General features: G+C 39.8%; 2 protein-coding genes across 4 annotated transcripts in view; one reads left to right on the forward strand and one right to left on the reverse strand.

The window, feature by feature from the left end:
- Positions 1-14,665, reverse strand: part of rab10 (RAB10, member RAS oncogene family) — a 19,053-nt gene extending 4,388 nt beyond the window's left edge. The window contains exons 1-3 of the mRNA XM_082505808.1: positions 13,965-14,665; positions 7,186-7,246; positions 3,683-3,821 (exon numbers count right to left, since the gene is read on the reverse strand). Of these exons, the coding sequence (XP_082361934.1) occupies positions 3,683-3,821; positions 7,186-7,246; positions 13,965-14,091 (327 nt within the window). The 5' untranslated portion in view covers positions 14,092-14,665. The remainder of the gene's footprint in view (positions 1-3,682; positions 3,822-7,185; positions 7,247-13,964) is intronic.
- Positions 14,666-14,790: 125 nt separating this feature from the next.
- The window catches only part of kif3ca (kinesin family member 3Ca), a 30,077-nt gene continuing 18,016 nt past the window's right edge, over positions 14,791-26,851 (forward strand). The window contains exons 1-2 of one of the 3 annotated variants that reach the window (XM_082505807.1): positions 14,791-15,042; positions 18,420-20,172. In XM_082505807.1, coding sequence (XP_082361933.1) covers positions 18,763-20,172 — 1,410 coding nt within the window. In that variant the 5' untranslated portion in view covers positions 14,791-15,042; positions 18,420-18,762. Of the gene's footprint in view, positions 15,043-17,862; positions 20,173-26,851 lie in introns of those variants that run through there. The other 2 variants (XM_082505806.1, XM_082505805.1) reach the window with 2 other exon arrangements.

A 26,851-nucleotide genomic window follows, 5' to 3' on the forward strand; every position in this document is an offset into this window, starting at 1 on the left:
AATGTTGTGGCTGATCAGTGTACATTAGGTCTCATCCTTGTGGCTTCATCTATTCTGATAAAACACAGATGCACAAACAAAGTCCTTTTTCTGACCCAAGAAGAATGCTGTTTATACTGACAAAACACAGCACTGCAGATTCAATAATAAACAAGCGAAATTTAAACAAAATAAATTCTAATATTTTAACACCACTGTGAAAGATCTTGAAGGGGCTGGATTAAAGTTGGATGCACCTGATCAGGCTTTGTCTTGGCTCAAAATGTGATACTTAAAAAAAATTAAATACGAACAACATTTTCACAGTACTCCGATTCTAAAAAAACTGTTCTTTTTGTAAGCTTTTGCACAGTTTAGGTTACAGTCTCCCTCCACCTTCCCATAATCCTCACCTCTTCAGGCCATGATAATCCTCAGCACAACTGCTCTGTAAATGATTAAGGCAAAGGGCCTCCTTTTTCATTAGTAGTTAACAAAAGTCCATCCATTATGCTACTTGTGGCCATTTCCTTAAAAAAAAAAAAAAAAAAAAAAAAAGACAGCACAATAGGGCTGGGCTATATCATACCGTTCACGGTAATACCGGTATAATGTTGGGCAACGATAGGAAAATGAAATATCGCGATAGAATATGGGTAAAACGCGCATGCGCAGTGCCTATGTTTACATAAGCACATGGCGGCGACGCAGAATGAGAAGAGCGAAACTGGATCGTTGAATGAAACGGATGAACCAGAATTGGTTTGTAAAAATACTGCAACTTCAGTGGTGTGGAACTGGTTTAGCTTTCGTCCGTCAGATACACAACAAAGCACTATTTCTGGTAGAGCATGCTAGCGGGCCGGCGTTAGTACCGTGTTTTTTGGAAAATACGGCACACTTAAAATCAATCCTTTGATTTTTCTGAAAATCGACAGTGCCCCTTATAATCCCGTGTGCCTTATGTATGAATTCTGGTTGTGTTTACTGACCTCGAAACGATTTTATGTCGTACACGGCGCTCGAAAATCTGTCAAATGTTTCAGTACGACTTTGCTAAGCTACGAACCCGCACCGCTTGATGGATTGTCGGAGCATTACAGCTATCGTAGGCAGGAGGCTCGCGGAGTGATACGTACTGTGCTTCAACATAATATTACCGTGTTGTGTGTAGAGATGGACCGATCCGATATTACGTATCGGTATCGGTCCGATACTGACCTAAATTACTGGATCGGATATCGGAGAAAAATAAAAAAATGTAATCCGATCCATTAAATATCACGAAAGCACCTCACAAAACTTGCAACACGCCGTAACTCACCTCAGAACGTTAGCACGTCGGAGCAGTATGCATCACGTGATAGAGCGGCTGTGGCATGCGGGACCTGTCGGTGGTCTGGATAGCATTTGGAGCTTCGCTAGCAACCCGGCATTTCATCTCCGACAAAGTTATCCCGAGAGAAGTAAAGCAAGTGTGTAAGTCCATCTCTGAATGTTTGTAAAGCATTCCTGCGTTAAGCTTAACAAGCGACTGCCTCTCCTGCTGCTACTTCAATCATGAAACTGCTTAACGATCAGCTGATCGGCTTTTCTGTCGCGAGTCCGTGTCTCTAGTTTGCTTTTGGCCCACTTTGCACCAGAAAGAGGAAACCAGCGGCTGAACAACAGCAGCACGTTTAAGCTTGATCAGCTGTTGTTAGAATGTATTTAATATTACTTTCTACTCGAGGATCTTTTTCTACGTAGCTGACGCTGGTAACTGTGCAGGGGCGGATCTAGCAAAGTTTAGCCAGGGGGGCCGATAGGGCATTAACAGGGAAAAGGGGGCTCAAAGACATACTTTTCTTTCTTATTCTCATTTAAAATGTCTAGCTTTTAATAAATAATTATCTGACACCCAAAGTTTTAATTTGATGTAAAATGTATAGAAGTCCATTACTGTATATAGTGACTATTAAGTCTAATATATATACCCTAGTAAGCTATAGTACTTTTCCCTTTGGGAAGGTACCATCTGTGCAGTCTGCAATTTTGTTGAAGAAAGATGTTGAATCTATTTAATATTTCTTGAAAAATAATTGATTTCTGTGCATTTTTTTTCACACTGCATCAAATTAAGGTTGATTACGTCGATTAAGCATCATGAGGTGGAGCGTGAGGGGTGGTTCCCTATTTTTTATTTATTTATTTTTGTTGTTGCTGGGAGTTGGAACCCTATTAGTTAGGTTGCTTAATATTTATGCTAAGTACTCTTTAAAATACCAGAATAGGGAGGATGGTGTAGGTTTAAGTTTATTAGATTGATCAGTATTGCTGAACTATGAAATTTTTTTTTTTTTTTTGCATACAGGTATAACAGAATAGCTTTAGTGTAGTTGTTGTTTTAAACTTGAGTATGAACTTATACAAAATGCAGCAAGATATTTAAAAAACAGTTCTGTTGATTAAAAAACACTATATCGGATTCATATCGGTATCGGCAGATATCCAAATTTATGATATCGGTATCGGTATCGGACATAAAAAAGTGGTATCGTGCCATCTCTAGTTGTGTGTGTATAACCTCTTTTTAAGTTTTGTGTATATTATACATTGTTATGCTGAGGATATGTCAGCCAGTTTCCACTGGAAATGCCTTTTGGTTAAACTGTCAGCAAGGAATTTGCATTTGCACTGTTAATTTTTTATATAACTTTAATGCACTTTAAAAAGCTGCTTGTTTAAGTGAAAATACATTGATTTTTTTTTTTTGCACTAATAAAGTTCAGGAGTTGCAAAGTATTTTGTCTAGTGTCAATTATATCGTTATTGCAGATTTTCAAATGTATATCGTGATAAATATTTTTGGTCATATCGCCCTGCTCTACATCACAACATGTGAGAAGGTCACTGGGAATGAGGCATAAGCTTGTGATCGCCACAAAAACCACTAGATGACAAAACAAGCACCCGATTCCAGTTTTTTTTCCCAGCACAAAGCAACACCCAACGTCATCTGAGTCAGGCCATAATCAGACCGTTAACCATACACGGCATAAAAGACGGACACAACATCAAGATCTGAAAAATCAGACTGCTGAAACCTGCACGCTTTTCAATAACCAGCAGGTGGAAACTCCTGTGGTTCCAACAGCACTTCAGGTTACATAGAAGTTTATAGGAAAAATAGCCCTCAGCTCCTCTTCTCTGTGACCTCAGTAACAGCATGTCAGGTTTCAAAACACCAAGATGGCATTGGCAATGATCAGCTCGGGGTTTCACAGCAGATACAGCCATCTTTTATTCAGCCAGTGGTCTTAACAAGACGTTACAGCTGTCTCACCTTGAATGTGTTCACTGTTACTCAGCTTTTATAATGTTAAAAACAGGCTGAAACAAGTAAACCCGCCCTTGTTGTGTCAAGACTGTTTGTGGTACTGCTTGGTAAAACTGTACAACTACTTCTGCAGTGAGACAGATGCATACAGACAACTGGCTCATCTGATTCATTTTAGTCACACACTCCTGTTCCACAGCTCGCTGCACACAGTTTAACTAGCCCGTTAGTCATGTTGGCCGCATTCCCGTGAAGTGTTTATCGCCATGTTTTTGTTCCAAAGACATAAAGAAATAAATGCAAAATCAGTGTCAACGATTCATTCCATAAAAATAAAAATGATACAGAGTTTGGATACTTTGTGTTGGTGTTTATTTGCCTCACCTCATCAATGTTGCGCAGCCATTTGCTGATGTTTTCGAAGCTCTTGGCGTTGGTGATGTCATAGACCAGCATGATGCCCATGGCTCCTCTGTAGTAGGAGGTGGTGATGGTGTGGAACCGTTCCTGCCCTGCTGTGTCCCTGCACAGAGAACATGTTTTTATTTGCATGTGTTTTCTTGGGTTTGAACTGCAGTGACCTGCATGAAAGGTGCTTCACAAATAAAATTTGACCAAAGAATTGCTTAAATTTCTTCATAATACGCTGAGATTTCACACATTTATCAGCTACAAATGCTTTGTTCAAAACAGAAGAGTAAATAAGCAAATAACTCTGAAGAGTCCAAACTCAGCGAAGACTCTTTCTTTGAGTTGCTGTTAGACTGAGGAAGCTGATTTAAGAAAATCCCTCCAAATAAGATTAAAGACAATCAAGACATTTGTTAGTTAAGAGAAGCTGAACCCTAAGGGCTTGTAAGCACTCATGTATAATGTGGGGCTAAAATTCACCAACAATACAGTTCCAGAGGGAAGGTCCAAACATTTTTTTGATGAAAAAAAAAAAAAAAAAAAAAAAAAAAAAGGTTGTATAACATTTGAAAAGTTAATTCATTGTTATGTCAATTTTGACCAAAACAGTAATTATGATTTTTGCAGTGACATCAGTCAGTCTGTTGTGGGAAGCATTGAGACCAGACTCTCTATGTATGTGTCTGTGAGAAGATTCTTAGTGATTAAGTTAAAATAATCAGCCATAAAGTTTGTAGATATGCCTACAATTTAGAACAGCAGCTATCTAAAATGTTGAATACCTCATTGCTGCCATACAAATATAAAGGTCCTAAATGCAAAACTGAAACAGTACGATCCAAACCATTGAGGTTACTGGATTATGAGCTAGACTAGATTAAAAACATGACAGCAATTTAAACCAAGAAAGTGTGATGAAGAAGCAGCCTCTCATCTAGCAAACCATCTGCAACAGCTGTGTTTCATCAACATAAAAAGTTTTTCCACATCAGCCAGTAATATAAATTTCACTGTTTTAAGCTAAAGGAATATTTTAATGTATGTGTGCTGCTCAGCTCAAACGCAGCAAAGTCAAACAATCAAAACAAGTGAGTATTTAAACATTTAGTTGAATACGATTTGAAGAAAGCCCCACATATAGAGTGATTAAAGATAATTAGCACTTTATTATGTAGCATTAAAAATGAATTCGTGCCACTTATTTATGTCAGTCTTCTTAACCGTAAAAACTTCATTATTTGTCCCAGTTACAGTTCAGTAGAAGGCGTGCCAGACATGTGAACCTGCTTATGTGAGGCTATTCTTTTGGTCACCAACAGAGGCTGACTTCGATGATAAAATATTTAGTTAATGCACACTTCAAACTCGACGCAGAGACAAAAAGAAAAAGAAGAAGAAAAAAAAAAAGATACTGCTTTAAGGCCTACAGGAACAATGTTATTTAATTTTAACACTTCTTGGAAGAAAAACAAACGGCAAAGCCGTAGCAGGCGGGTTGACCCAGGTACAAATACATTTAAATCCACTGCAGGTTTCCTCGCATGTCTGCACTAGCATCAGCCTCAGCAGTCACTTCTTGCTTTCTGTGGAAACTCTGCCAACATCCATCTATCACCGCTGACAAGGGAAAGAGAGGAAGCCCAGGAGCACCAGGCACCAAAGCAAATCAGAGCTACACTTAAAGAGGGTGTTTAACTAGATACGAGTGTTAATCAAGACACAATGTGCTTGGACAGGATGAAGGGAAAATCTGATCTGAGCCTGAAATGCACATGATCTGACACAAATTTTATGCATGTGCAAGTTATTAAAGTCTTGCAAGATATCTTTCATGACTTCATACTCACTCATCGCTATCCACTTATTAACAAACAAATACCAAAAAGTAAAATGATGCATTTTAATAATGAAAGACATATTTTTACTCTTCAATTGTCCGTCTATCGTCCTTTCTTTGTCCTTTCTTTGGGCAAAAGCTTTGCTCAAGAAATGAAAACATATCCTGACAACGAATAAAGTAATGTCTTCAACCACTGAGTTTAAGAATACGAAGTACGATCATTAATTTGACAGTAATCAGCTTCTTTATTAAATATTTGCCCACTATTGTTTGTCCCCTATTCAGTACTGCATTTATGGTTTTATTCAATTAGAGTTTCACCTTCCAGTGGCAAATCAAATTTCTCTGTACTACCTCAATAATTTGAGTTTTTTTATTATAGTTTGTTTTTAATATTTCAGCTGTTTAACTTACATTTCCAGACAGTAGATCCCAACTTCCCAATTGCAAGATCCCAAGAACCTAAGCTGACAAGTTACTCAAAATAACGTTTTTGTCCATTGTGCTTGTTTTCTAGAGTAACAGTGGGTGTGGCTGTGCAGGTGTCCGTCTCTGAGATAACATGAAAAGATTATCTTTGAATGAACGGACTGTATTCAGAGAAGCGCAATATCCGTTACAGGTTCTGTATTGACCTGAAACGGTCTTCTTGTATTGTGCTACAATGTATTTGTACCTTTGTAGTTATCATGTTTTCTACTTCAGGTTATGCATCACAAAGCTCTGATTCATTTATTTTCAATGTTACTAGAAAAAATGTCCATATCGTTCACCATTATCAGTCACCTTTAAATAACAGGCTCTTTGTCATCTTGTAGCTTCAAACCAAACTGCTCATGTCTCATATCTTTTTATTCTGGTTGCTATAGTTAATTTCTTCTTGAACTGTCATTCCTAAAAAAAAAGACTGCCTCAACTGGACTACCAAAACCTTTAGTTGCAACTCTGTTCATTACAAAAGCACAAATAATGCCTTTCTCTTACATTAATCATTTTTTATCTTCATTACTTGAACTTGATTCTCCAACAACTTCAATTTGCAAATTAAGCTAATTATGGGATTTTTTTTTTTTATTTCCAAGTCAGAAAAAGGATTCCACAGGAAAATTAACAGAACAGTATTTGTTTTTTTAACCAATCCCAAATGCTTTCATCCTATAGACTCATAAGAATTAGACCAAATACTATGGACAATCTGCTGTACAAATGCATTTTTTCTTTCAATTCATCCTGTTTCTCTCCGTAATACTTAGAGACAATTTGTAATTCAAATCTAATCAATTTTTGCCAAACTTAACCAATTAAAGGCTCCAAAATATGAAGATTTATGCATTCCTTGAGCATTTGGGCCTTACTCAATGGGCGCTACTCATGTGGGAAAAAAAAGAAAGAAGAAATAATTACTCATCTGGTACAGACAACGATAACCCTACAGCAGACCTAATGGACTGATGATCATTTCCTGTTCCTGCATATTTCAGTGCTTAAGGGAGGTATGTCAAACAGATGTTTCATTATGACATAATGATTCACAAAAGAGGCTACGCTGAAACACGATTCTCACAAGCTTGGTGTGTTTTTCGTATCTCCACAACACTGGCATGCAAACAAAAACTCACATCTATAACTGACTCACCAGATCTGTAGTTTTATCTTCTTTCCTTGTAATTCAACAGTTTTGATCTTGAAGTCTATTCCTGCAAAACAAAAAACAAACATGTCAGCTTAACCAATATCCATCAGTTGTAGAACATAAGCTGTCGTGAATAAGAAGAGAGATGAACGGCTCCAGCACTGTGACAAAGAGAAAGTGAAGGTCAGAAACAGATAAATCAACGGCAGCGGTTTAGCAACAACTGTTGCCATCATAGAAACAATAGCATTATCTCTTCCTGATTCTGCAGTGTCATTCTCAGCAGACAGCTGGGATCAGCAGCTGGGCAACAACGGGTGCACACAAACCAGGTCACTGAGGTCAAAATTATACTTGTTTTCAGACAGCTGTGAGTATTTTTTTAATATATATATAACATACATATAGGTTGCACCTTGTAGTGCATTTGATCCTAGCAAGGTTGAAAAATAAAGCTACTACAACTAAAGCGCACTAGACCATATGAGCCAGTAAATACTGAACTTGTACTCTGGTGCACCCCAAAAAGGTTTCGGGCTTCCCCTCGAAGGACAGTCACCAGGGTTGTTTTTTTACATTTTGCATTATGAAATAGAAAAAAAAAGAAAAATTTCTATAAATTTATGATAAGTGAGCAAACACAGGCTCATCATACTGCTTTAACCATATGTGGAATAACTGTACTTACTGGTACTGTTTCTCATCTTAAAACATTATATTTTCTGTTTTGTTTGTTTAATTGTCACCTTTTGGCTACTATTACTAACACCTACAGGATATTTGCCATTCACCGTTAAAAACTAAAATATAAGATGAATGCACTGCTACCAAAGTCCATAGTTAAGTGAAAACTGAACCATATTTTTGCTTTGATTATCAAATTTACGTCACTTGAACCCAGGAGGACCCTCACATGCTCTCAGGCACTACTCTCACAACTGTAAAACTTCGGTGATCTCAAATAAGATTTTTTTTAAACTAGTGCTTTAAGTGTTTTTGTAATATCTGAGGTTTCAGCCTAAAGTTGTTTTTTTCCTTTTTGGTTGGAGATTGAACTCGGGGGAGAAGTTTTGTGGTGCTGCAGTGTGCAATCTTTCCAATGTCAATGTTTTCAAGATTTACAAATAACTGTCAAGCAGTGGAAAGTTACTGACGCTTCTTTTTCACATTCAATGGAATTTGAATTTTATCATTTGGGAAAAAAGGGTGTAGAGCTACAGTTAAGGGTAGAGGGGTTACTTATTAAACAGGGGGCCAACTTCCCTCATGTTTTCACTTAGTATAACCTATTTATGTCCTTTTAAATCTGTGCTACAACAAACAGCCAATGACTCATGATATTACAGTAACTGTTAAACCCCTCACCTGGGCATATGTAGGATTTCTGCATTTCAAAACTATAATGAACTAAATAAAAGTAGGGGATTTTTTGACTCAAACCACTAACTTCTTTCTCTTTGAAAAAGCTAGAAAACATAAGAAGGCAATTCAACCATCAACTTCCCACTTGAAAGTAAAACACACTAGATTATTATCCTCTTATACTTTAAATGTGAAGGGTAGGTGACTCATCAGTTTCATTTTTAGCCAACAAGTGGTGTTTTCCTGCTAAACACCGAGTTCTGCTCTTGGTCAGACCTTGTGGTTGGTTAAAAAGTCCAAGAAACAGCTGTGCTCTAGGTGGGGCAAGTTTATAGAATAATGAGGAAACTGCCTGCCAAAGCCTGAGTCACAAAATATTATGCACATCCCATGGAGAGAAAGATACAGTTGGACAGAAAGAAAAGCTAGGATTTAACGCTGGTAAAAGAGGGAGAGTTTTCTACACAACAAAAGTTAAGCTCTTGAAGTCAGCCTCAACAGGGATGACGTGTTACTATTGAGGAGAGTAAACGCAGAGGTTCACTCTTTTTACTCTGTGAAGGGAAAAAAAAGAGAAAGAAACAAGTTATGCGCATTGTGCAATCACGGATCATTTATCCAATCAGTGGAAAAACAGTTATACCTATCCCGTAAAGAATGACACTTTCCATGAGATGTGAATGTTGAGCTGGATGCAAGCAGTTTATAGTCGGCTTTCTTCTTAATACCAGAGGAACCATTCCTTCCACAAGTATGAAAGCCACTGTCTGCTTCTGCCAGTTTCCGTGCAAAATTCATTAAATGGAAAAAGATTTCAGTCGATACTATGCATATTCACTCACTTAATAAGTGTAATCTGTAAGGGAGAGGGGCTGAGAGACGGGCTGGAAGCAGGAATAAGAGATGGATGAGAGCGGGGGGGGGGGGGGGGGGGGGGGGGTCCCAGTGGGGGTATTTTGAGAAACAGCTGTGAATCTGTGTCTCCAATGGTATGAGTCCTGTGTCACAGGAAGAACACATTCCTGTTTCATGTCCTGCTTCTGCCGTTGGGAGTTTTGTGCCTTTCAGCTTTTTAGTTTAGGTGTTTATTAACTAGTAAATCTGGCCCCCTTTTGTGGAGGATTTCCTAAATGTAACCGAGAGAAATTTTATGGCTTCTCTGGGATGTTATATATAAAGCTACTCTGGGAAAGCTTCTGTCAACCTCATGACAGAAGTATATCTTGTAAGCATTATCTCAAATGAAAGGCCATTTTATCTGTTGCTTAATGTAGTGATACGGTTTTAAAAATAAATAAATAAATAAATAAACATCACTATTTTTCAAAGATCGCGAGAAATCAAATTCTAGTATTTAATTAGCCCGTTTCTTTGTGCTAATGAGATGTTGCACAGGTACAGTTAACACATGTAGCTTTCCAACCAAGCTTGCTAGGCATTAGCTGATATGTTAGGTAACTGAGCTATCAAACTAATTAACTCCTGGTTCTAAAAGAACAACATGGTGGCAGCCAAAACACTAACACAAAGCTTCAAAACACTAAGTCCAAAACTAGAGAGTAACATCCTGGTGACTAGATCCTTCAATAGTTTTTGACCACTGTCTGATAGGTTAAAAGCTGTGGATCTAATGTAAAGTTGTCTCCCACCAACCACTTAAACAACAAAAACAGAAGAATGCACTACTGACAACCACAGGTCAGGCTGGTAAAGTATGTGTGGCACAGTGAGAATAGATGATATTGTACAAGGAGAAAAAAAGGAAAAAAAATGTGTAAAACTTCTTCAAGAATTAGGTGCGGTGCATAAGCCACCAGGTAAAGCTAGCATGTCAGGTCTGCCACAGTGGCACTGGTCCTGAGCAAGAGACTGACAGTTTCTAGTGAATACTAAAAAGTATTTCTGCTTGATAAGCTCATCCACAACCTCAAACCACTCACAGTTGTGGCAGGGTTATCACATGCTAGTGGTTTCATTGGACCCCATTTTCATGTTCAAACCTAGCCTCTTGACTAGAGGCATGACAGTTCTGAAAATGAGACTGAAATCATATACAAACATCCACAATTTAATATTGTGGCTTTCTGTACTGTGATATCCATGTGAAACTGATAAAGCATACTAGTCTGGTGAAAGCAGTACCGATTGTTCAGGTGATGAGTGAATTGCAAATAACAGAGTCTAAATCGAATAATACAGTTTCATTTTTGTTCAAGTGATTGTGCTTTCCTTGTTGTTCATACCTTCCTTATAAAACCCGAGGCACAGACTGAACCATTGTTTTGGTTACACACCTACTCTTTAAACATTTGCAAGTCTTTGTTGGATTAGATATGTATAAATGTGCCTACATAGATATATATTCCAGAGACATTTATACTGCACAGTTTTGATGTATCACTGCAGACAAGACAAGATTTATGTATGTATTTATTTATTTATTTAAAAATAAAGGTATCCATCTACCATTGTCTTCTTTTAACTGTCTTAGCACTGATTTATCTTTTTTCCCCCCCATTTTGCCTGCAACTTTTTAAAAACAAAAAACCCAACAACTTCTTGTTAACAATGTCTGGGTTTCTAAGCTTAAAAATACAGTATTTTTTACAGTATCCAGTATGTATTCAACCTTTACATACAAGTTATTGGTATCTTGTAATTATACGATTCGCTAGAACATTATTAACTGTACTGATTGAAATAATCTTAAAAGTATAGTTTTACAGATTTGCTTTGATAACCATATACACCAATCTACGTACAGATTACGTGACTGGAGAAAGATGACATGTTCTACATACAATTTTTACAGCTTATCACATTGCACGCGGCTTTGTTTTGAATACAGATGTAGAACAAAGACAAGAGACGAGCCAGGAGCTTTCAAGTGCACGAACTATGCTGCAGTTTTATAGAGGACACTCTACAAAGGAGCCAGCAAAAAAACAACAACTTGAGATCATTTCTGTTCCTTGATTTCCAAGTATTTCTTCTTAGGTTTCAAGTTGACAGATCATAACAAACTGAACACTCTAAAACGATCACTTCCTAAACTAAACTGACCACAGTGAGTGTTGTCAACACTTTCTTTTCAAGCACTTGTGACTGATCACGTTGATACTTTAAATACCTTCATAACCAACATAATTTGTTCCCACGTAACTACACAGAGGTTAAAGCTCCAGCAACACTTGCAATATACAGAACTACTTTATTATCTGACTGATGCATTTTGGCTTGTGAACTTAGACCTTCATGAGTGACAACACATTCTGACTTTTTGTTCTTATCCATGCACCTTAGAAGTAGGTGAAGCTGTGCCAGATAACGCTACTCTGTTTTTATGGACTACACAGAAACTGGGTATGTTTCGGGGTTTCCTGCCTCAAAAGGGACCTTTAGGGGCGATGACTACATCTGCACACAGTTAAAGCATCAAGTCTGTATTTACATTCCCATTTAGTTATGGCCATTTTATAAACAAATATGTATTTTATGCTTGAGTAAAAGAAACACCACATAAATAAACTGAACGGTACTTTCATTCCAACCCTGTTGATTTTTAGTCTGGATGATGATACCACATTTATTTTTAATTTGGAGGAAAATCCCTTGTGTTTACGGTGTGAATACCTCCAGCACCATTTTAACACATTATCCTCAGCTGCTTCACATGGAGGAGAGTACACAGAGTATATAGAATATATTTAACAAAGCAAATAAAGCACCTGTAGCTGATTTAAAAACATAAAAGTACTGACTTACTACCCATCTTGCCAGGAAAGCACGTATGCAAGGAGCAAAGGTCACTACCGATCTCTACGTGCTGAAGAACCTGTTAGTCTGGACCAATTTTCCCCTTCTTCCAACTAACACTACACATTTCTTCCCTTAAGTGACACAGATCTGATGTGGTGGCTTTGACTCAAATAAAACACATAGGCCTAAATCTAATTGACTGCATGCTGAGAAACGACATGGGGTGTAATAAAACAAACACCCTGCAAGTCAAAGCAAAACTAAAGGAATGACAAAAACAATAAAAGAGTACATGTGACATGAAGAGTTACAACAGAGTGACAGGTCAGTGCTCTAGCTGAACAAATCTAATCTAGCCTGGATGCCAGTGAGAATACATTTTCCCTTTCCAGTTGTGTGCTTTCGGCTATGTAGTGACAAAGAGCACGGCTTCAGAAGAAAGCTCAGTCCATGAATCGAGCACATAACACCAGCACATTGCAGTCAAGCAAAGCACGTTTTATATTACATTATTACTCATCACTAATCTTAAGCAAGAGGAGTAAATGGAGCCTTCACTTGGGTTATGCAGGGACTTGACATAGTTTGACACTTGACTCATGTGAGCGTGATGTTTGGCGCATGCGTGAATAGGACGGATGGGGAGGGGATGATGATGCCATCATGATGAATTGTTTAATGGTTCTCACTGGCGCACTTGAGCAAAGTAAATAAGTATACAATATTTACTCAAGTACTTAGAATACAAACTATAAGCGCTTCTAATTTTAGAAAGAAAATGCAATTTTCAGCTGCTTTTATACAATTAGATTCACTATAGTCAAAGTTTTCACCTAAAAAGTTAATTTCTTACATCATATAATCAAGTTCCCAATGCTAGAATATCCAAGTCGCTTAAACAGCTTCACCTCCATTACTATTAGCGGTGACAACAATCTGAAGCATGAACCCTGTCCTTATCTTCAACGTCATGCTGCTCTGTTGTATCTTATTTACCCCTTGGGGATAAATAAAGTCTTTCTGATTCTGATATCCATGAAACCATGAACCCGTGAATAATCACTCCTTCAACTTGTGATAATCAAGTAAAATTTTGCTTTTACAATCAAGTATTTTTTGTTGCTTCAAATCAAAACACTCATACAGTTGTTGCCTTTAACGTGTAATTCCTGACAAGGACTGTGCAATAAACCTATATAGGCTGATACTGAGAAGTAAACACCTGTCACTTAAATGCACAGGCGATTTTTCTAGTGCAGCACGGCCCTGTGGTGCTACTAGCCTTGCTAGCTTCTTAGCCGCTGGGTCAAGTAAACTGACAGCAAATTTGGAGACTTAACGGGCTATAATTGTTGCTGCCCAGTTAAACCAAACCAAGATATAATGATAGCGTTTTGTTATTAACGTCGCAATCGTTTATGAGCAAGTGATGGTTTAGTAAGAGCTCATAAAGGCTGCGCAACTAGCTTTCCAGCTAACCTGTACAGGCCCTAGAGAGAGCTGCTGCATGCTCATACCACACTAGCCGCCAACAAATCCGTCCTGCATACAACCTCCAGCTGCAGGGTAGAGGCAGGCGAGCCTCACAGCTGTCACACTACCTCCGGTGGATGCAGAAGGGTCAACGAAATCACCTGTTACAACGCCCGTGATCTTCTTACCTATGGTGGAGATGAAGGTTGTGTTGAAGGCGTCGTCAGAGAAGCGGAACAGCACACAGGTCTTCCCCACGCCCGAGTCGCCGATCAGAAGCAGCTTGAACAGCAAGTCGTACGTCTTCTTCGCCATTGAAGAATCAGTTTGTGTTCACCCCGATAGATACAAAAAACGATACCCTAGAGTACGCCTATGTGAAGTCTAAAGCCAGCTCCTTGGCCAACCTGACCAACAACTGTCCTCTTGGCTGTTAACAGTTAACAAACTGTGGATTTGTTGATTAGCTTTGGCAAGCTAGTTGGCTAAACACCACCCAAAATAATGTGTCTGTAGAGTCGTCCTAGAAGTTCTAGATTCCCAAACCCGACCGTGGTACCCCCCCTTACAGCATGAGAGCAAAAATAGAATCTCCTTCTGTGTGATACCTCTTTTTCACTCTTTCTTTTCTCCCACACAGTCGGGACAAAATGGCTCCTCTCTCGCACTCTACCCCGATTCACTCTTTCTTCAAACTAACGGCGAGCTAATTCAGATTCTCGGCACACCCCGTCATTCCAGAGCCCTGGGACAAGCTCGACCGAGAAGAAACTGGGAAAAATCAAGACATGAAAGTGCGCCGAATCTGCTGTTTGTTCCAAGTAATTTCACTTTTTTTTCTATAGAGATTAGACCGAAATACAGACGACCGCCGTCGCCTTCGAATGGGAGCCACCGCGGCGACACCCTAGACCTTTTGGCACGCCTACTCCCGCCCCTTCTGTCAAAATTCACGGCTCTGATTGGCCATTTCAGCTGTTGCTCCTTCAAGCGCCCTAATCTGAATGGCTATCCAAGCAGGCATTGTAGCGGTAAAAAGGGGGCGTGTCTTAGCCTGACAGAAAGGGCAAATGTTACTCTGTAACATACGCTGACATTTAGGCTCAAAGCGCCGCTCATATCTCACTGTGAAATGCCGCTAGTGAACCAAAATGGCGACGAGTTTCATGCGGATCTCTAGTAGCCGGGGTGTTTCAGCTTTCATGGCAAGCTGGCAGTTGGTGCGGTGACTATCCCAGCTGTGAGTCAGGCAAAGTGATGTCATATGTAAGTTCTTCTGTGCTTGTTACGGGCGTTTCCCACATCCTCTGCTCTGTGAAGTGCAAGGTCACTGATCCTCTAAAGTCTTGTAATAAGTATACACACCGAAAGACAGTCTGCATGTACACGTAACTGCTGTAGGGCCTTTTAGAGTTGGCTTTGTGTGTTTGTGAGAAAGGACAGGGACTCTTTCCTTCTTCCGCCTGTCAGAGTTGTTTGACTCTCAGACACTCCTTAGGAATGCTGAGTATGCCCTGCTTTCCACTGCCAAGTACAGACTTGATGCAAACTGAGGAAGAAAGATATGAAGAGAGAAAAAGAAGTCGGAGAAAAAGAAAGTTTGAACAGGGCTAAATAGTCTATACTGCCACTCCAGCAACTCTCCGTCTGCTACAGAGAGCTGTCACAATGCCACCAGAGTACTGAACAAACTGAAATATGACCACATTGTGGTGCTAGATGAAAAGCCAGGAGTTAAAAGTTCCTCGCCACATTGCAGTGGACCAAAGTCAACAAAGCTTCATCGGTCCCTTTACTTTTTATGAGCCAACCAACCACAGATCTTCCCCAGGCAAACACCCACGGGAAAGAAAAGAGTTATCCACTATATGGAAAATTAAGAAAAGACACACATGCTCAAACCTGCAGTCAATAAGTCACAAAGTGATTCATTAAAGTGATAAAGTATAGGGACTATAATGAAAGCTTATATACTTTAAGTGATCCAGTGAATACACACGTTGTTATGCTGTGTTTACTTAAATCCACGAATGCCTGCACAGTTACAGGATCCATGATTTTTCCTGTCCGGAAATGGGGAATCATTTATCTCATATTTTCTTTATGTGTCACTTGCTCAATTAGAACATTTTTTAAATCCTAAATGAATCACTGCATTCTTCCTCCACTGTTAGGAAATCTTTTCACTCTAATAAATCAACATAGAAATTCTTTCGGGGGGCCTTTGGGGTTTGCCTCGCAGGAACAGCAACTCTCAAATTTCTTCCTTCTGCCTGTGATTAAAAAAAAAGAAAAAGAAAACGGTCCATTGGGGACGTATTTATTTTGTAGCTTATATGAAGAAGATATGCAAGCTGATTCGGGCCTCAAACTGTTTGGCTTGGAGCACTTTGATTTTTTTGTGCACTGGGGCTGAAACAACTACTTGATTGACCTATTTTGGTCCAACAATAAACTTCAGAAAGCTCATTTATTTCAGTAGAAACCCATAAATTCTTGATATTTCGCACCATACTTTTAAATTACCTGCTTAGCATTTTATAAAATACAAATAATACAAATTACCCGCAATCATATCCAGATATTTACTTCACACATAGCTGGATAGTCTGTGGTGAGCTTGAGTCACTTGGCTGTGAGTGACTCATAAAAGGTGACACCTAAGCCGGGGAATTTTCGCTGTGTTATTTTCATCAGTCCAGTACATTTACTTATTATTGCTTCCCCGGGCACATTAAACACATCTCAGTGCTCAGTGAGGTGTTGAGTCATTTGTGTCCATTAGCTTTCCCACCGTGTGTTGAATTCCCCATGTGGCTGAGATTTTCACCTTTTTGTCAGCGAACACAGGGGTTGGGGGAAGTAGTTGAATGTAAGCTTCGGTAGTTTCCCAGAGAATCGCTCAGAAATCACCTACACTACAGCGTCACCTCCTCCATTACACCTGGAAAGACTACTCACGTGAATCCTCCCGACCTACTTAGGTGGCTTTTAACGACACACTTGATCCAGCAGAGGGCGCTAATGTGTTGCATTTGAATGCTCTTAGATGAGTCTTAAAATGATTCATTTTACATTTTTCCTCCTTGCCCTAAATTTTTGTTGCTTTGGGACAACAGTTGTATACAAACTGGGGTTCTCCCTTCAACAGAGGAGTCATGAATGTGGGAAATTACTCCGTTTCTTGTGTAGCCAATTAAATATGAGTTATACTTCCTGGATTCATCCAAATTAGAAGGAAATTGTTTTTTCTTTGACATAACTCGAGGATCTAGTGACTATACTTACACAGCGCAGAGTCACCTTTCTGGCACATTAATTTTTTTTATTTTTTTTTTTAGATAATTTCTGCACATATGGGTCCTGTTTTAATTATTTTTTATTGATACTGTACAGGATTCGATCATAATTCTTTATACTCTTTAGTTAATTTTTTTTATGATGTCACTATCAAACTGTCTGAAAACTGAAAACCACTTTCCAACAGATCCCAGTCTTTACTGTAGCTGTGGACCTTTGCAGTGTCTTTGCTGTAGTTAATGTTGCATTCTGAAAAATTCTGCATAATCCCCTTGACAGATGCATCTATTGTTTTTCTTTAAAACCACTGGACAAAAGCCAGATTTTAAGAAAAGCGTCTGTCACACAGTGTTGACTTGACAATACATGGATCATTAGAGGAGGGATGGTGCTTTTATTTTCCTTTTGGAGCAAAATCAATCAATCAAAAATAAACTACAATAATATTCTCTGTATTTTTCTTGCAACAAATCTATTTCCAATAAAGTATCCAGCGCCAGTCCTGTTTGATCACATCACCTTTTTATTGTGTTTTTATGTAGTGACAGTATGGCTTCTTGAATATTTTCAGTCTCTATTATTGTGAGAATAGAGGTAACTGAGGTAATTACACAAAAGCAGGAAATAACCCAGCTGACCCTTCAGTGAACCAGTAAATACAGACTCCTGCTGGGTACCCAAGAACTCTTCAAGGGCCAAAGCTTTATTTTAATTTTAGAGGAGATCCCATGTTTATTTGTTTTTTTTTATAGTTCGAAAATAAACAGCTAGATGAACTTTTCTTTATGACAACATCCAGTGTGTAATGAGAGGGTTATGTATAAATTTTCCCAAGCTTAATGCACTTAAATGGGAAGCTGTGTGGGCTAAATGTCGGTGTGAGGCTATAATAATACATATGAACTATAATTTTAAGAAAATGTTTCAAATTATGGGGACATCCACTGTGTAAACACACACGCAAACGGTCCAGTTTCAATTCCCAGCTGTACAAACCATCCGTGACCATTTAACGAGTTGGTGGCAGCCTTGGACAAGAATCGAGTCTTTGGCGAGGCAAAACTCGATTTCCCATGATTCTTTGTTCCAGTCCGCAGTGATGTGGGGTGTGGTGATGGTTGAATGACTGTGTATGTGGGGGTGAGGGGGGTGTGCAAGAAGGAAGCTCTGTCTCTCCGGACGGACCGAGAGCTGCAAATCCACCTCGGAGCATCTCTGCGCGGAGTACGGGAGGATGCGGACAGCGGTCTGCGGCGGAGCTGCACGCCAAGGACGATATGCGTGTGATGTCTGAACTGATTTGTGTCATTACCGGCGTTGTTGGATCTTTTCTTTTTTCATAGGACTGCAATGGAGCGTCGATCCAAAGCGTGAGAGGTGCTGGTCGTCCGTCTGCTTATAGGCTCATTCACGCACAATAAGCCAAGGAAACTGGCTGTTACACACAGTGGCAATTCATCATCTGTATTGGTAAATATCTGTGTCTATGCTATTTGGCACTGTGGCTGTTTTCCATTGTGATATGACCAAGAAGCCATAATGATTTTTTTTAAATGAATGATTTAAAGAAACACATGCAGTTAACAGACGGGATATATGCTCATTAAGGACTTCAGAGGGCTTTGTGGACTTAGATAATACACATTTTCCTTTTTTGTTGTTTGCAACGAGTAACAGAAGCCAGTCATGTCAAAGAACAAGAGCAGTGAGTCAGTGAAGGTGGTAGTTCGATGCCGCCCTTTGAGCCGGAAAGAGGAGTCCAATGGGCCTGCAGGGGGAATAGTGCAGATGGACCTACGGCTGGGACAAGTAATCCTCAGAAACCCTCGTGCACCACCAAGCGAGCCCCAGAAAACATTCACATTTGATGCAGTGTATGATGCAAACTCCAAACAGCGAGAGCTGTATGACGAGAGCGTGCGGCCGCTGATAGATTCAGTGCTGGGAGGGTTTAATGGCACCATATTTGCCTATGGGCAGACAGGAACTGGGAAGACATACACCATGCAGGGAGCGTGGCTGGACCCAGAGAGACGAGGTGTGATTCCCAATGCCTTTGACCATATCTTCACACACATCTCCCGCTCCCAATCTGACAAGCAATACCTAGTGCGGGCGTCCTACCTCGAGATCTACCGAGAGGAGGTTCGGGATCTTCTTGACCCTAATCATGGCAATGCTAGAGCCCTGGAGCTCAGAGAAAATCCAGACACTGGTGTGTATGTTCAAGATCTCACATCCTGTGTCTGCAAGAGCATCAAGGAGATCGAGGAGGTGATGAATGTGGGCAATCAGGCGAGGGCGGTTGGGGCAACAGACATGAATGAACATTCGTCCAGGTCCCACGCTTTGTTTTTGATCACTGTGGAGTGCAGTCAGCCTGGGCCAGATGGGAGGAAACATATACGGGTTGGACGCCTTAACTTGGTGGACCTGGCTGGCAGCGAGCGGCAGGCCAAGACCGGTGTCCAGGGCGAGCGCCTGAAAGAGGCCGCCAAGATCAACCTTTCCCTGTCAGCACTGGGAAATGTTATCTCCGCTTTGGCAGATGGGCGCAGCGGACATGTGCCGTACCGGGACTCCAAGCTTACCCGGCTGTTACAGGACTCTTTGGGCGGGAATGCTAAGACTGTTATGGTTGCCACACTTGGCCCGGCCCCTCAGCACTACGACGAGACTCTCACAACCCTTCGGTACGCCAACCGGGCCAAGAACATCCAGAACCAGCCCAGAGTCAACGAGGACCCCAAGGATGCTCTGTTGCGGGAGTTCCAGAGAGAGATTGCTCGCCTCAGGGCCCAGCTCAACCACAGGAAGTGGAGGAGCAAACAGAAGAGTGAGCAGGTGGAGGACGAGAGCTGGGACGGAGACCAGGAGAAAGAGATTGAGGATGAAGAGGACGAAGAGGTCGAGAAGGAGGGAGAGGACTACATGAAGCTGGAGGAGCAGCGGCTAGAGAGGGAGAAGGAGGCCATTAGAGGAGACCAGGACTTGATTCCTGACGAGAAGCAGAAACTGCTGGGAGAGAAAGAGAGGATGATGGTGGATCTGAGGAAGGAACAGGAAGCCACAGAACAGCTGACCGCCAAGTACAAGGTGAGTCCAGCCAGGTGGTTTGCTTCTTTTTGTTAAATTCTTCCTGTCTTTCTTTGTTCCTTATTTGCTTTCTTTCTTCTTTTATTCATTCCAGACAAACACACACAAAAGACAAATCGAATAGTAAATTCTGAGGCCATAAAGGAACAGAGCAGGAGATAAAACAGTGAAAACAAAAACTAGAAACAAATGGTGAAAGTGTGGAGAGATGCCAAAAGTCCACAGATGATGTTAGATGGTGCTACGCATTGTATTGGTGCAGAAATTCTCTGCATTAAATTAAATAAAAAGTAATAGAAATACAACAAATTTATTGGAAAAGTTAGTGGTTAAAGAATTACAAATCACAAAAAAGACGTTTAATAAAACACTTTCTATTCATTTATTTTGGATTTTAAGATCTATTTTGTTAAAATATACATGTAATTGATCTTTTCTCCCTGATAATGTTAGCAGAAGCTCTTTGATATTGCACAGTGATGATTTCTGAGAGTATACTGGCGACTTGCCCAGGGTGTATGCCTCAATAACAGCTGGGCTAGGCTCCAGTGTCCCCGTGACTCTTAAGTGGATAAGCGGTTAAGAAAATGCGTTGATCGATGATTTAACAGTTTTACGATTTATTTGAATAAATGTTAACCCCTCTTTTTGAATGTCATCTTAATGTTTGTTTTAAAATAGAAGAAAAGAATCCGCTTATTTTAGGTTTGACGTTGTATTTCAGAGGGCCATACTCTCTCAGAAAAAGGACATCTAAAGTCAAACATGACACACATGGTGCTGAAGTGTGGTAATCGGTAAATTTGATGGACATGACAGATTGTTTTACAGGCCTGAATATCCAAAGACTCGCTGGAGACACACTTCTTGAGATTCATTAACACAGTGTTGGATTTGATTGATTTTTCTCTGTGGTTGTTGGATTGAGATGGTCCGTGGGCTGATTCGGACTGAGGGTCGTATTTTGCCCACGTCTCCTTTGACCCTTACTCTAATCCCAAATATCATAACACAAGGCCAAACTCTGACCTTAACATACACTAAAATTTAATCCGAAAGTTTTAACCAAACAAACATCCATCTGCAGCTGTGCTTCAGAGTTAGAACCGGAGTAAATGTGCTAACCCACAGGTGTCGAACTCCTGGCCTTGAGGGCCGGTGTCCTGCAGGTTTTAGATGTGTCCTTGATCCAACACAGCTGATTCAAATGGCTAAATGACCTCCTCAACATGTCTTTAAGTTCTCCAAGGTCTGGTAATGAACTAATCATTTGATTCAGGTGTGTTGACCCAGGGTGAGATCTAAAACGCCGGCTCTCGAGGCCTGGAGTTCTACACCCCTTTGCTAACCTTTACTAAGTGTTCTTATTAGTGGCCCTGTAGTATAGTATATAATTCAGTACATAGTACATAATTTAGTGTAGTACAAAATTTCCCCTAGGGATCAATAAAATATTCTGATTCTGGTTCTGATTCTGTAGTGTAGCATTTTACACCTTTGCCTAACAAGCAAAGGATCCAGTTCCCTTTGGCGTTGCATCAGGAAGGCCATCTCTTCTTCTACAAATGTCGTCACTACTACTGCTACTGGTTTGAGCGTTCTATTAGAGTTAAATTAGATTAATTGAGTAATATATAAAAACATGAATATCAAATAAATTTGTCATTGTATTTTTTTTTTTTTGTAATTAAAGGACCTAATTAAGCCCAGTCTGTTTAATTGCTGCACTATCAGCTTCCTGTATTGCTGTACTCTTCCATAGTTTGTGTTTATTATCCTCAGGTTTGTTTTAAACATTTACTGCTAATCTGATTGCTTAGAACAATGTATAGAACCAGCGCAGTCTCACAGCAGTTTATGAAATAGTCATTAAAATTAATATTTTATACTTTTAAAAGGCTAAAGGTTTGGATGCGGAAGGGTTGGTATTGTGGTGAATCATTTCACTGCTCATACACTGCAGACTACAGTTTGGTTAGACAATAAAAATACTGTTTTGGGTTTAGAAAACAATCATGGTTTGGGTTTAAATACGGTTGTTACCCTCTTTCAAAGCTACATTTTTTTGGTTGCAATGGTGATGCATACCCTCTAATGTGTCAACACATGTGCTGCACACAGAAACAGGTACTCCTGCTTCCTCCCACAGTCAAAAGACACATGTTTAGTTAACTGGTGGTTGTGAGTGTGACTGGTTGTCTGTCTGTCTTAGCACTGTACCCCGCTGCCTTCCTGTCAATGACAGCTCGAATAGGCCCTTTCATGACCCTGAGTTGGATTGGTGGTTAAGAAGACTGATGGATGAACACTTTCAAAATAGTGCTGACTGTCACAAAAAAATGAATGTCTGTCAGATTGTCTGTCAGTGCACAGATACAAACGGGTTGGGGTTTTTTTTTTGTGATTATTTCAATTTTGTGATGAGACTGAGCTGCTAGGACTCTGCTGCTCTGTATGCTGCATTGTAAAAGCTGTTTTGTAGTCTGAGTACACAGTCAGCTTGTTAACGCCTCAATGTGACCTTCAAAGACACAGATTAGTGTACTCATACTCTGCAGTCTGTATTTAGAATGTGCCAGTATGATGGTTTCACTTGAAATACAAACATTTCTACATATATTTGCTCTGATATTGCTGATTAGACTCCTATAGCTATAGCTGCTGTTACTATAGTCTTTTCCTTCTCAGATTACACTTATTAAACCAGTCAGATCTCTTTAAATCTTCATTTAGGACTATTAATAGCTGTGCATAGATGTGTTTTCCCACATAGCGCCCTGTATCCACAGTTTGGTCTGATGTCTCTCATATGTCCTGACAGGCACTGGAGCCACTGAAGCTTAAAATGTCAGCTCTCTCTTTGCTATAATCACACACGCCATCACACAGCCTGCAATCAAGACTGAGTCAGAGCTGCATTAATTAGTTGCTCTGATTCATGGGCATATCCAGTCAATAAGTCACTCGTGCAGAATGACTGAATGACTCGCTCTATAATACTTTAGCTGCAGTCTCTCGACCATCCAACACGAGACACTGCCAGATCAGCTTACTGATCAGCCCGAGGGCATGGAGTGAGGAAACGAGAGGAGGGCAGAGACATTTTCAGTGTTTCTTCTAGGCGAGCAATAGAAGGGCAGTATGATGTAGGTTTGCATTTGAAGGAAAAACCTTTCTCGACTGTTATCAGTTTGTGAGATTCTGTGTATTCTAGGAGTAATATTAATGGTGTAGTTTGAATTTTTGATGTTTCCACTTTCTCTCAGCCTACAAGCGATCCTCTAAAAGCTCTCACAGCAGGGGTGTTAACTTGATGCATTCAGCAGTGGGTTAAAAAATATTCAGTGTAGGCGGAAAGAGAGCAGTAAGAGCGGTAGCAGCAATTGGAGAAGTGTAATAACAGAGAAAGAAAGGGTTTTTACAGATTTACAAAGGTTATAATTATCCCCAAGAATCCAAACAAAACTGATGTGCATGGACAAATTGATCCATTTTACCTATATGTGGATTTCTTCCATGTAGGCAAAGCAGCTAAAGTCAATATATGACAACCCAATAGCCATATTGTTGCAAAAAAAAAAAACATAAAAAGTTGCTAATATATTGGAATACAGGCAAACAATAATTTTGAATAGTTGCTGCCGAACATCGTCGTGCAGTGGTGGCTCTTAAATTAAAGAAAATCTTATTGAGTGAAAGATTTTTTTGAACCAAAGGGTTTGTATTATTGTCCAGTAAACCATAGACTATATACAGAAGATATGCAAGTGCGCTCACACGCACAGACAGAAGAGCACACCCCAACATTTTAGTGCCCTCTATATAGCCACCCCTATGAAAACATTCTGGAGGCACCCCTGCCCTCACAACACAGATCGTCTGCTTCTTTTAGGCATCTCAGTGCATTCCTTCGCATGTTTTGGCTTCTGTCACTTCCACAGCTGTTCCGTCCCGTTATTATCTGTTATTGTTGCTCAGGATCACTGTACATTATGGCCATTTCCATCTGAGTTTTTGGAGTGAAACCATTCTTGGATAAGAGGGTGGGGCTAGCTTAATTAGCCATATTATTGTAAATCCATTGCAATGCAATGAAAAGCACCAACAGCACAAAAACAGTCAAGATGTGCAGTTTAGTGACTCAAATTATTGCACATCAAGCCCAAAAGACAGCTAGCAAAAAGGAAACGGTGTAAATGTGTTCTAATATAAATTATCCTATCCATACAGCCCAAGATTTCATCTTGTTGAGTTGCTAATGAAATCTTTTAATGTTTTTTCATGTGGAAAACATCTCAGCACTTATGCAAATTTGAAGCAGAATGTATTTCCAGAGTTTTATTTCATGGACTCAGCTGCACAAGCTCAAAACGAAAAATCCTTGAAACAGCCAGAGTGCTTATACTCCACTTTTACGAGCAGAGTAAACATGTTCATTTTTGCCTCGTTTCTACTGTTTGGCAGTTTGTGATTGAAGGTCTGAGGTGTAGGAAGTCCCACGAGACATAGCCAAATGTATATTTGTCTGCTGATCACAGCACTTTCATTTGAATCTCCGCATGAGGCTTCTCATATTTCTCCTTGTTGTTCTCCAAACAGCCATGAGATGAAATCTGTTTAGTGCTAAATTATATGAAATTTTCTGTCTGCGTACACAGTTTAGATTGTCATTGGCTCTTTCTGTATGTTTGATGGTGACTGGGTGGTTGCCGAGTGATGAGAATGAGAAACTCCCCTTGGGGAGGAAGATGATTAAGGGTAAGAAGTATTTCCTGCCTTTGATGCATCAGAAAGAAGGAAACCTGATATACCCCACAGCAAACAAGATGAAGGTTAATTTGTTTGCTCCAACAAATGGTAAAATCTAACAGATAACTGTGGCGGTAGATAAAACCTGAAAAAAGAGCTCCATTGTTGTCCAAAAATAGTAAAAAACAAAAAAACATATAAACGACACCGCTCCACTCGGTCACATGGTTTTGTTAATACCATGAGCAGAAACATGAACACTGTTGACAAGTTTTACGCCATCAGTTCATGACTCAATTTAAAAGTAAATTAAATTATGTGACTTTACACCACTAGTTAGTCTAATCTTTTCTCTGCGCTGAGCTTGAGAGCTCATGAGGTTACATTAATTTATGATGTAGTTCAGCCCTTGCAGATGTCTCATGCATGGTCAAAAAACAATAATTTAAAGTTCATTAATATACACCACAGATGGGCTTTTTATTGCTACTCCTGTTAATTTTCATCCAAAGGCATGACTTTTGCGACATCAGGTCTGAACAGTCTCTATAAACACGAGCAGATTGCACAATGTGCCAATGTGAAAATATCCACAATAACACAAAAATCTGTCATGATTCAAGGAAAGATCCGTGGATCCATTTTCTCCAGCTGAGGCTGAGGCTGAGGCGTTCGCAGGTCAGCCGAGCCGAGAGATGTAATCTCCCCAGTTTGTCCTCGGTCTCCCCGGGGGTTCCTCCACACTTAAGGAAAGATATCCCTTTAAACCATATAAAGGATAAACACTCACTTAACTAACAAGAATAGATAATGATTCATCAGTAGTTTTTAAAACATTACATAATCCCTCCTTACGCTTTAATTTATTACACTACATTAAATATATCTGGGTTTTAGTTTGACATCTTTTTCAAGGATTTAATTAGTGAAACTGTTCCCCAGATTATTCGGCACTGACAATAACCAGCTCTTTCAGCTGTAAAGCAGCTGAGTGGATGTTATTATAGAGAATAAATATGGTGGTGTTTGTTGTGTTTATGGTTATTGTTTCCAGTAGCTACATCAGACAGAGCAGTCTTTGTATTATTTGCACAAGAGCACAACTCTAATGTTCCCTATCATAGATAAAATATAGATGATGTTGACCTCTTTATCTAATTTAGTCTCATTTAAAATAATAAAAACAAATAAAATAAAATCATAAAAAATATAAATAGCAAATGTTTCTGTTGCTCTAAATTTTGTAGAAACTAGAATTTATCATGCATTTTTTTATATGATCCCCTTGCTCCTTACCCACCTAAGTACCCTGGCCCAGCTTCCTTTTTATTGGCTGAGGCTGACATTAACCTGCCAATCGCAGAAGGTTGCCTGAAGTGTTCTTTTTTTCCTTCTGCTCTCCGGTTCAATGAGAGACAGGTTACTAGGCAGAGAGACAGAGAGAAAAGGCAACAGACTAGAGATGGAGCAGTGGAAATGTGCTCTGGAATAGCCAATTATAGATAAAATGAGATGGTAATGCAATAGAGTTCCTCTCTGCTTGTGTCTCTGTCTCCCTCGCACACTCTCGTCCGCCCAGTTAAAACACACACAACAAAAAGAAGTAGGTCAGAAACCAGCCTTGTGTTGGGTCAGCTGGTGCTTCTGCAGGGTGCTGTTAGCTAACTGGCCTCCAAGGTACAGCGCTCCATCTGTGGATTGTGCTGTGACGTTGGTGCAACTGTTGTAGAACTTTTTTGTGCCCTGCTGGAGGTGCTGCCAGGTTTAATTTACGTGGTCATATTTAATGTGTGACATCCTGTTAGGTCTGCAGGTCATGATATGAGGATGTGTGTCCACGTCATGCTCTTGTTTTCACCATTTTCCTCTTGTGCTGGGAGAAAAGCTGAGGTGGGACTGAACTGACAGACTCGCCAAAGGCACGAGAAAA

This window comes from Aulonocara stuartgranti (genome assembly GCF_965226115.1).
Source record: "Aulonocara stuartgranti genome assembly, chromosome: 15".
In the NCBI taxonomy this organism is placed as follows: domain Eukaryota; kingdom Metazoa; phylum Chordata; class Actinopteri; order Cichliformes; family Cichlidae; genus Aulonocara; species Aulonocara stuartgranti.